The sequence below is a fragment of the Macrobrachium nipponense genome, chromosome 14, assembly GCF_015104395.2.
Source record: "Macrobrachium nipponense isolate FS-2020 chromosome 14, ASM1510439v2, whole genome shotgun sequence".
Classification (NCBI taxonomy): Eukaryota; Metazoa; Arthropoda; class Malacostraca; order Decapoda; family Palaemonidae; genus Macrobrachium; species Macrobrachium nipponense.
Genome location: NC_087207.1, coordinates 24,290,129 through 24,302,391, shown reverse-complemented (window position 1 = coordinate 24,302,391; position 12,263 = coordinate 24,290,129). Strand labels below are relative to the sequence as shown.

General features: G+C 38.6%; 1 protein-coding gene across 3 annotated transcripts in view; it reads left to right on the top strand.

The window, feature by feature from the left end:
• The first annotated feature begins 3,631 nt into the window (after positions 1-3,631).
• The window catches only part of LOC135226394 (inactive peptidyl-prolyl cis-trans isomerase FKBP6-like), a 125,005-nt gene continuing 116,373 nt past the window's right edge, over positions 3,632-12,263 (top strand). Inside the window, exon 1 of one of the 3 annotated variants that reach the window (XM_064265878.1) lies at positions 3,632-3,884. Coding sequence is in view for 1 of the 3 variants with exons in the window: in XM_064265877.1 (XP_064121947.1) it covers positions 6,799-6,882 (84 nt within the window). In the remaining 2 variants the exon portion in view is untranslated. Of the gene's footprint in view, positions 3,889-6,760; positions 6,883-12,263 lie in introns of those variants that run through there. The other 2 variants (XM_064265880.1, XM_064265877.1) reach the window with 2 other exon arrangements.

Below are 12,263 nucleotides of genomic sequence, written 5' to 3'. Positions count from 1 at the left end.
CTAGCAACTCTCTGGTAGACATTAGAGGTGCCTCACACTGAGGGACCTGGGGCAACCCGAACAAGATGTAAGGTCTGTAAGGTAAGGTCTCTCTCTCCCCCCAAGAGTAAAAGGTTTTTTCTGTCTTTTCTTACCAACTTTGTCCAGCTCCCTAGCCGACAGGTTAAGAAGAAGCGCTGCCGAACATTCTTAAACCTTTTTCGGTCATCAAGAGATTCTAGACGTTCCATAACATCACTTTCTGCTGATAAGTAACTCGTTATTTCAGTAGGTTTGATTACAGTGATATAATTGATACGAGGCAGATCTTACGAAAAACTAGCCAAAATCAGGTCGAAGTGCGTTGATTACCAAGCATAAACAAATCCAGCGATGTCTCCCCATTACTATAGCTGGTTCACTTAAAGGTAGATTCTTGGATGAGTCCAATGCTTACGAGACGTTTGTTTGGCGACCGCTGATTGGCTGGTACAGGGAGATAAGCAGCTCCCAGCCAAACAAACGTTTCGTAGGCATAGGGCTCACCCAAGAATCTACCTTAAGTGAACCAGCTATAGTTACTACTTCAGCTCCATCGAGTAATATTGCCACATGGTCTACACGCAACTTATGCTATCTCCTGAGCTCTCTATACACCTCTCTTCGCCGGCAAAACAGAGCTCTTTGTGATCGCTAGTCTCTAAAGTTTCGCTTCAAGAAATTTTCTAGTACCAGCTTCCTTATTCTCTGCTGACGGATAACAAAATAAAGCAGCAAGATCCTGATTATAAGTTTTGGAGTCTCTGAATATTTCCAATTCACTAGAATGACAACTGATGCATTTTATTTTCAAGGAAGGAAATTTCTCCTTGAGTACAAATCCTTTGCACTCGGAGGATGTTGTGTTCTGCCATACCTGACTTCCCTTTGGAACCAAGATTTTACGGTAATTTTCGTCTCAGGAAATGTTAGGCTTAAGTACAAACAGAGTGGAAGAACGAGACATCGTTATCCCAGGCCATGTGGCCTACCAAATTTTTTTTTTTTTATAAACCTTCACTGCTGTCTGCTCTACAATCGCCTCCTTCTGCATTTTGACAGATCTCGATTTTCAGAAAAAAGCGCTCCAGAAATGACCTCTGCATTAAGATTGGGCTTTCATTTATAAAAATACGCCGCTCTTTGTGTTCCCAGAAATGTATTTTAGGCGTAACATCTCAGGTCAAAGCAGCATCTCGGAGGTCAAAGGGGAAGTTTCTCAGAAGCCAGATATCAGACGAACCTTTGTTTATCCTCCTCCAGACAGAGGACCTTTTAGCATCGCGCACTCAAACATACTTTTCCAAGGAAGCATTTGGAAGGTCTCTTTAAAAAGGCCTAGGTCAATTAAATTTAGAGACGTTCAAAGACCTCTTGCGCAGTGCGTTAGTCTTTCTGGCCAGACACAGGAGACCGTCGGGCTACGAGAGGCTCGGCACCAGAAAACTCCATTTTGGCGAAGTGGCCCCCAAACGCCCTCAGCTTTCGTCTGTAGCTTGAGAGCTCTGTGGGAAGAAGAAGAAGAAGAAGAAGAAGAAGAAGAAGAAGAAGAAGAGAGAGAGGAGGAGGAGGAGGAGGAGGAAGAGGAGTTGTGTGGATGACAGCAGAAGAGCCTCAGCTAAAAGGTTTGACAGAAGAAAAAGAAGAAGAAGAAGAAGAAGGAAACAAAGAATTGTTTTCACTGACGTCATAAGGACAAATTTTAAAAGAAGAAGAGAAGAGAAGAGGAGACAGAGAGAGAGAGAGAGAGAGAGAGAGAGAGAGAGAGAGAGCGGGGGTGTTAAAATATACGTATTACCTTATCACCGAAGAAGTGATTATGTATATATATATATATATATATATATATATATATATATAATATATATACATATATATATATATATAACCACCAAGAGCACATCGCATGCCGGCCTTATGCCAGCAAGCACCCATGTCCTAAAAGTGGTAAAATATCAGAGAATAAAATAGTACTGACGTGGACCCCCAGACAAGGATCACTGAGGCCAAAGATCTTCTTCTCTGTGCGTAGTGGCAAAGAGGCTTGGAGGAGTGGTAATTCTGACGGGATAACTTGTATGCATACCACGTTCAGTGAAGCTCGATGGAGCCTGTCCATTTTTGGTCAATATAAATATGTTACAGTGAATATGTGAAATCCAGGGATTTCGCGAAATCCCACGGAGATTATGAGAAATGACCAGTTTGCTTTGGGCATTTTATCCCCGAGGGATAGTACTACTAATCACGGCGAAACATCGATTCATCTACTACACTGTTTCTCCGTGTTTAGTACTAACCCCTGGGGTGTCAAATGTGTTTCACAGTGTTTAGTACTAACCCCTTGGGTGCCAAATGTCCCTAAGTGCACTTGATCCACCAGGGGCTATAGTACTAAACACAACGAAACACTTTTTACTCCCCAGGGGCTAGTACTAAACACGACAAAACAGTGTATAGTACTAGCCTTTGGGGATCAAATGTTCCTAGGTGAATTGTTGTTTCACATATTCCCTAGGGGTTTCGTGTAATCTTGATTTCACATTTATACTGTGACACACCCACACGCACATATATATGTATATATAAACTGACTTTGATAGGAATTCCCTTTCCCGATATCTCTTAAAATTGTCACGTTATTAGGCTACTGAACATTCACGATTTAATTTGACCTCAGTATTTTAGCTCTCCTTATTTCATTTTTATCCTAATATACCTCCGTTCTGTACTTTTCTCTCATCCCACACGCGGCCGTAAACGCTTTGTATAAAAAACGAAACAAATTTCCTTTTTCCATCAATGAATGTCATTCATCTCATTACTCATGTTTGCAAGCCTATGAATATGTAAATGCAATCCGACAGCGGTCTCCATTACGATGGGATCCGCTATTTGTCGACGCCTTTTATAAAGTTACATTTCAGGAATATGTATACATACATACATACTTTTACTTATAAATATATATATATATATATATATATATATATATATATATATACATATATATAATGTATATGAATTAGAACGAGAAACCTCAGCTAAAATTACCTTATGTGAAAATAACCGTTAAACCGGATCATACGCTTTTACGCAATAGACTAATAGCACGATTTGCAACGGCTGCTCGCTTCCGAGTCGCTAGAGAATATTCCATTTAAAATTTTGAGAAAAAATCCTTGTGGAAAACAACAGGACTATTAAAAGTTTCAACAAGAAAGCGTAAACTGAAGTTTTGATTAGGGAATATGGCAATTGCTGTCCGCTCCTGCCCCCCAAAAATAAAAAACAAAACAAAAGTGTCTTCATCATACTAGATTTTGGCGCGCATATATCGGTTTACGCGCCTGGAAACAGCGGTCTCTGTTGAGTTCAGAGGTCCACACCAGCCCAGTAGTTCCTTTCTAACATTAGCATAACTTATGGGCTACCATAAAGCAAGGTTATGCGCTGGTATATGTCCAGCATTATTCTAAAAGAAGAATAAGAATTTGTAACGCTACTATTAGGAGGCGTGGCTATGACGTCATTGGCACACGTAACCAATCAACGAGTAATCGACGTTGAATGTTTTTTGAGCGAGACTATAAAGAAAGAGTTAGTTTACTTAGTTACCAACTGGCGAGTGAGAGGGACTGACGTGACGCTTATCGGTTGGCGATTTGAATGCCACCAGCACGCGCTGTAAAATTTATTTTGAAAGCAGAGCCATCCTTTCGAGACTGATGATAATAATTTTGAATTCTATTTGGAAATTAACGTAAATTGGTGAATTCTACAAGGATACTGCGTCGTGTTGCCGTATGGTCCTATAAAAATCCTGAAATCTGTTACCTGTAACTAAGTTATCCTTGCAGCGGAAGGTAGGTAGGACCTGTGTATATTTTCGTGAGGAATTAAAAGCCTTCGGGTGGTTTATTTTTGTGTCGCGAGATATTTAACACTGAATTGCTTTCCACTCTTACCAAAGTCTGCATGTCAGGCTTGAATATACGATGGCGTCGTTACGCTAGGTCCACGGCTACCTAATGGTAGTATGCGATGTAGCTTAAGGAATAAACGTCTGTTAGTTTACGTATGTATTTGGTAATAAAGTATTTTAGTCTTATTGTTTTATGAAAATATTGTATTTTACAGAATTAATGTTTGACGTAGTCTGATTCTCCCCGAAGTATTTAGTATTGTTACGTAGCCATTATTGTTTTTAGATGTAGGCCTTACCATGGACGTTTGAATGCGGTTACAATACTTCATAATTAGGCCAGAGGTCTTTAATTTAGTTCAAACCGGCGTTTAATTTTTTAATCTTTTATTTTCGAGGAAACTGATTTTGTGTGTGTGTGTGTTTACTTGCTCAAAAAGACTATAGTAGGTACTAACCTTGAGTACTAGTAGGCTACGTCGTATTTTTTTTCACATTAACTGAACTTTCTATATTAGGTTACCAGACATATATACTAAATTATACGCTTATCTATCGTCTATTCGAAATTTTGAAAATGGTAATTTCCAGTATATTGTGAATGAATGAGAAACCTCACACGTTTAGTATTTATAACTTACGGCTTGTCTTGACTAAAATTAGTTAATGTCAAATTTAGACTAAGAACTATGCAAAGCTGGCTCGCTGTCTGTTATTTCCAACAGTTTGGTGGTGGGCTGCTTAATTTCAACGTGATCCTTCTTTTTCCTTTATACATATATATATATTATATATATATATATATATATATATATATATATATATATATATATATATATGTATATTATAAAAATGCTGACGCTGATACTGTTCTTCGAATTAACCTGCTAGTTCAAAAAAGGGTCATAATTGTTTGCTTTATAGCGGACACTATCCATGCATGCATTAAGATTTGACCCCCATTGGAAAACATGCTCTGGGCGGCCATGTATATGTATACAAAAGGGAATTGGGTCTAAAAAAATCTGGCTCTCTGTTGCTTGGTCTGTAAATGGTCTCTTGGTTTGATGAGACCAGAGGTTAACATCAGTCTCTAAATCCCTCGCAAACCTTACCATGGCTCTAAAAGAGGGCCCACCCACGCTGGCTAGCATAAGTGGCCCATTCCACAAACCATATAATTATTGTAATCAGCGTTTGGTAGTTATTCGTCTTTATGCTGTGTGAATGAGAAAAAGTAGTTTTTGTATTAATAATTTTTCCATTAGCCTAGCGTAGTTTACGCTGGTATTAAGGTACATTAGTTTTTTTTTCGATGCTACAGAATATTACATAAAGGAGGAGAACACGAAGTCGAAAGAGCAAATAAAAACACCAAAGATATTTTTCAAGATCTTTATTGTAGGGACTTGCAACTAACTCTAAGTAGTCACGTGTTAACCACTATTACATATGCCAAATAGAAATGTTCATGTACAGAGAAGCTATAGTAGTCTACGCATAAAATTTTAGGAGCTGCAGTCTTTATTATTGTAATATAATAAAGTAGGTTTCATTTGCCAATATAGTGAAAAAATGGGCCTTTGGAGATAACGCTGAATATTGTAAGAGATTGCACGAAAGGTATTAATGATGAAATTGGTATTAATTATTAATTATTTGCAGATGGTCGCCATATTCGTTTGTCGTTGTAACTGGAATCGTTTACTTTGTGTTTGAAGTAAATCATCACAATTGAAATTTATTTGTGTTCTTTAATCTTCCAAAAGGGGAACCACTTACAGCGAGTTGCGTGGCTCACTGTAGGTGTTACTAAATGTTCGTTGAAGCATTCGTTTTTTGGGCCTCTGCTGCATTGCTTTCTTTCTTTTACGTTCATCTGTTGCCGTTGGCCTCTTTCCACATAACTGTTCAACTTGTTAAACCAGATTTGCTCCAGTAATACGTAATATTAATGATAATAATAATAGGTTCTTTCTCTGCTTACTTGTCTCCGTGATTTGGCCAAGAATGTATTTAAGTATCAAAGGAAAAAACCTAATTTGAAGTCTCACTGAAATTTGTTATTTATTTGATGAGGGATAGGTATATATACCTTAAATCTAATCAGTAAAAGTAAGACACTCACCAAGTATACACGGTTAACCACATTGACTGGAAAAAAGCTCTTTTGGTTCTGCGACCAAAGAAGTGCGCATGCGCGTATTGCAGTTGTCATTTACCTCTTGAACTTTTTTCTTATGAGGTTTTTAATGCTTTCTTTTAAATATGGTTGCCACTCCCTTTTTGGATCTTTTTGTATCTTTTCTTATACTTAGTGTGAAAGGTTACTTCTAACGGTTGCTACTTAAGTTAGAGTTAGTCTTAAAGATACTGTACCAGTCTGTATATTTTGTAAAATTCTCTGCTTGTTTTTCGTTCACATTCACTATCACTTTCAGTATCCCTGTGTTATAGTTATGTATGGTTGCCTATTCGTTGAAGAGTCGATGCAAAGCTTAGAAAGCTGTAATAGAAGTTTCTGAAGAAAAATGATAATTTAAAAGTCCGTCTACCGATGTTGCCATTCTCCGCTAGTTATATTACATTGCTCAGTGATATATAGTCTTATTTCACAATTTGCTTTTGCATGACAACTAAAATACGGTTATTTATCCTCCTTTCCCTTCTTGGGAGAGACATCGCATCACCTGGCTATGCAAGCTAGGATGACGAGCCAGGATTGCATTGCTGCGCATAGTGTTACTAATCTGGAGGCGCCATCGTGTACCCTGTTACCTGCTGCTGGCGACGACTCTTGCATGTAGACGTTATTAGACCAGTCGTCCGCCGGCTCCAGGTCGTAGTCGTCGTTCATGCCGAAGTCTCCGAAGAGTTCGGTGTCTAGACTCATGTCGCCCATCCGGATGTCATTTCCCGCCCCGTTCCTACCTGGTGAAGTATGTTGAAGAGTTAGGCATATATATATATATATATATATATATATATATATATATATATATATATATATATATGCAGTCTATTCTTAGCATTGTAGTTTTATTGTAATGAACGTTATTTTATCATCCGTTAGGCCTATCTGAGACTTGTTTTTGAGAGTATAATTTCATAGGACGGTGGTCAGACCAGCAATGTTATATGAAACAGAAACAGCAAGTATGAAGAAAACAGAGGAGAAGAAGATGGATGTAGCAGAAATGGGAATGTTAAGATGGATGTCGGGAGTAACAAGGGGAGATAGGATTAGAAATGAGTATATAAGAGGATCGGCAAAGGTAGTTGAAATATCAAAGGAAATACAAGAGGGAAGGCTTCGGTGGTATAGACACCTGTTACGAAGAGAGGAACATCATGTTGGAAGACATACGACGGAAATGGAAGTGCGGGGTAGAAGGAAGAAGGGAAGACCAAGAAAAAGAGATAGCGTGATTGTGTAGGGGAAGATATGCTATGGAAAGGTATAAACGAGAACGTTGCACAGGACAGAAATCGATGGAGACGACTCATTCACAACGGCGACCCTATATAAAAATGGGTTAAAGCTGGGAAGAAGAAGAAGAAGAATTATCATTGGTGAATAGAATGAGTTAGAATACAGTTGAAACGTTATCAAATAGATCACGTTTCTGAGGGTATGTAGGAATGGTGAAATGAAATTTTCTTCTTCTATACGGATATTTTTCTGTGGCCAATATTAAATTATTTGTATGTGAAAAGATATATCTGCGAACAGTTGGCTTTAATAGGTTATTATTCCACGTCCAAAGAAAATTACTGAATTACGTAATAAAAACTAAACTGATTAAGTTATTCATAGAATAGTCTATAGTCTTTTGTATATCAGGATAGCTTAGCACACCTCCTACGCCCTCCAAAACACCAGATCCTAGTTAGACATGGGCATTTCTTGCCAGGATTTCAGCCAGGGGGCTAGGTGAAGATTTCTATGTAATGTCATTATATTACAGATACATAATTACAGAATATGAACTGTATTTTTTCTGGAGGACTGTGATATATCGGATACATATCGTGATTTACGAATTGCATACTCCTCAACCTGGCTACGCCCATTCCCACGACCACTCAGTGGGTCGTGCCCATGCCCACACCTGCCATACCCACGATCCAGAAAAACCATGCAACCTTGAACTTACCAATGACCTTCGTGCCCATGCCCACATCTGCCATACCCACGATCCAGAAAAACCCCGCATCCTTGAACTTACCAATGACCTTCGTACCCATGCCCACACCTGCCATACCCACCACGATCCAGAAAAACCCCGCAGCCTCGAACTTACCAATGACCTTCGTGCTCATGCCCATACCTGCCATACCCACCACGATCCAGAAAAAAACCTGCAACCTTGAACTTACCAATGACCTTCGTGCCCATGCCCACACCTGCCATACCCACCACGATCCAGAAAAAAACTTACCAATGACCTTGACCCGAACAGTCGCAGGAATGGCCAAGTAAGGGTCGCAGGAGTAAACTCCCGAGTGTTCGGGGCCCACTTGCTTGACCCGGAGCGTCTTGCTGAAGGTCGCCGTTTTGGCCACCATGCGGGGCACGACGCTCCCGTCCAGGAGCCACATGATATACCTCGGGGGCTCCAGGGCGTCCACCACGGTGCAGTTGAGCTCCAGCCTCTGCCCCTGGTACAGCGTCACCTCCGGCGGACCTTGGATGACCGCCCGCGATTCTGGAGTCGCCGCGAGCCGTGGCAGCGGGGGAGATGGGAAAAGAACTTTGTGAAATTTTGAATGACTTAAAAAAAAAAATCATCTGAGGCAATAAATAAATAAAAGATTCGCGAATCATTCATGAAACAAACAAAAAATAATAATAATAATTCACGAGTCATCCATGAAGCCCCAAAAAATAATTCACGGATCGTCCATGAAGCCAAAAAAATAATTCACGGATCGTCCATGAAGCCAAAAAAATAATTCACGGATCGTCCATGAAGCCAAAAAAATAATTCACGGATCGTCCATGAAGCCAAAAAATAATTCACGGATCGTCCATGAAGCCAAAAAAATAATTCACGGATCGTCCATGAAGCCAAAAAAAAAATTCACGAATCCATGAAGCAAAATAATGTGATTCACGAATCATTCATGAAGCAACATAAAATGAATTATGAATCGTCCATGAAGCAAAATAATGTGATTCACGGATCATCCATGAGGCCAAGAAAGTTGATTCACGAATCATCCACGAAGTAAAATAAAGTGATTCACGGATCATCCACGAATCAAGAAAAACTATATCAATGGGAAATAAGGAGTGATTTTGTCCTATGTGGCTTCCTACGTATAATGAAAATTGAACTTACGAATAAATAAATTACCACAAAAGGACAGATATTGAGTCGAGAATAGAGCAAAACTCTGTGATTCCCGGGTGAGGTTTATTTACTTATTTACATTGGTTAGTTCTGCGTCATCGCTTCTCTCGGACCATCATTGTCAGTCTACCAAGAGAAGGAATTTCGCGTCAAAGGGGACTCACTCGCTCTCTGTATCACACCTTGTTTCAGCAGCGCCTCAGTGGCATGGTCGGTTTGGTCTTGGCCTGCCACCTAGGTGGCCGCGAGTTCGATCCTCGGGCATTCCATTGAGGGGTCAGAGATGTGTATTTCTGGTGACAGAACTCCACTCTCGACGTGGTTCGGAAGCCACGTCAAGCCGCTGGTCCTGTTGCTGAATAACCACTGGTTTCATGCAACGTCAAAACACCATACAAACAAACAAACAAAAATCCTGTTTCAGTCTTCCCCACCCTCAAAGGGGCGGATTTAGGATGTGCGGGGTCCTATAGGTGACTTTAGGGGACCCCTCTTATTTATGGCAAGCAAAGAGGGCCTAACTGCCTTGGGTGCTGGGGAGGCGGTTGGGGTTTGGGGGCTAGGTTTCCGGGATTTGTTTTCTAATTGAGCACCTCTAGATTATTATTATTATTATTATTATTATTATTATTATTATTATTTAGTTTGTATATATTTTTAATTATCATTTTTTTCTTTTTGCTGAGGTGTGGGCTCTTCCAGGCGCGGGGCCCTAGGCCCTTAGATTATTATTATTATTATTATTATTATTATTATTATTATTATTATTATTATTTATTTATTTATTATTATTATTATTATTATATTATTTATTTTTGATATGTTTTTTAAAATATTATTAATTCTTTTCTTTTTGGTGAAGCGCGGGGCCCTGGCCCATGGCTTGATCGCCCCCCTCCCCCCATCGTAAATCCGCCACTGCTTTCCCCCCACCCCCACCCCCAATGTCCACCTTACCTTTGACTGTGAGGTTGAAGAAGAGAGAGACGGGCTTGTTGCTGGTAGCTAGCTGACACTCGTAAGTCCCTTCGTCATCGTCCCTGACGTTGGTAATGACCAGTTGCCAGAGCTGAGGAAGAAATGAGTCAAGGTTAACGATCATTTGAATAATATTTAGCAGTCTTCTACTGCAGTTGTTCTTAAACTTTTTATGACCACGCCCCCTCTCAGAGTTGGTCCTTCCCTCCACGCCCCGCCCACTTGCATCTATGAGTAGAATTCCCTTCCAGATTTAAAGGAAAAAAAAGATAATTTGAATAACATTTAGCGTTCCTCTAATGCAGTTGTTCTTCAACTTTTTATGACCACGCCCCCTCTCAGAGTTGGCCCTTCCCTCCACGCCCCGCCCACTTGTATCTATGAGTAGAATTCTTCCCAGATTTAAAGGGAAATAAAAAAAACCAGCAAGAGAAGGGGTTTCGAGGGATAGGGAGGGAGGTAAATAATTACAGAACATGGTTTACGCCCATCGAGTCTAACTAGATTAGTAGACTATAGGGAACTAACGTTATAAGGCGATACTTTTGAGTTCTTTCACAAACTTCTGGAGCGTTTCTGTGGCGTGGTTGGTATGGTCTTTACCTGCCATCTCGGTAGCCGCGAGTTAGATTCTCGGGCATTCCATTGAGTGGTGAGATATGTGTATTTTTAGTGATAGAAGTTCACTCTCGACGTGGTTCGGAAGTCGCGTAAAGCCGTTGGTCCCGTTGCTGAATAAGCACTGGTTCCATGCAACATAAGAACACCATACAAACAAACTTGTTAAGAGAACGACGAATGTTAATTAGAGAACAAATGAAATAAAAAAAAATGATATACAAAAAAAATAGTATTTTTTTTCTAATGCAATCTAATGATTCATTTATCAGAGTTGGTTTTAAACCGAGTTAGGAAAGAAATTGAGTCCGTAATGAAACTTCAAGCGTCAGTAAATTAAGATTTATGTCGTCGGAGAACTTTTATTTTTTATTTTTTTATAACTCCCCGAGTTACCGTAAAATTCTATACGTCTTAACTTTTAAGTTACCTTTTAAGCCCAACGTTATTTTTTTTCTCTCAGCTGGGAAAGTAATGGAAATAATGTTATAAAAAGATCAAAAAATGATTTCGTGTTATTTGAGATTGGTCTTTACGGCGCCTTTAGAAATACTATATAGGGCTTACTAGTATATTACGAGTCCTGTGAAGTAAGAGAGAAGTTGATATAACTATATATATATATATATATATATATATATATATATATATATATTATATACATATATATATATATTATATATAATGTATAATATATATACAATATATACGTATATATGATATATATTGTATATATACTCATATACTATACATATATTATATATATATATATATATATATATATATATATATATATATATATATATATATAATAGATATATATATATATGAATAATTATCACATCGAACTGTGATTCATTTATATATCATTCGGTTGATAATAATTTCGTCTCTGTTGGCTGATTCGATAGCGTCACTGTCTGTCCTGATTTCGTTCCCGTCACTTGGACGGTGGTTCGATCCCATGTGGGGACGAAATTATTATCAACTAAAAAAAAAAAAAAAAAAGAAAATTCCCCTTCGGTACATATATGAAAAATATATCAATTCCGAGGTAGAGTGAATTTAGATATTAAAGGACATTTGTAGCTCGAATGAAATATATATATATATATATATATATATATATATATAATGTATATATATATATTATATACATTATATATATATATATATATCTATATATATATATATATATATATTCGTGCTTATGTGTGCATTTGCTAAAATTCGCAACTATGTACGTGATTTAAGTATCAGCTGAAATAGTTCGAAATATTCAAACTGAAACGACAGGGTGCCAAGAACTTTCTGTCGATTTTCAACATCCTCCTCGGGGTCTGAAGATGTGGAAAATCCACGAAAAA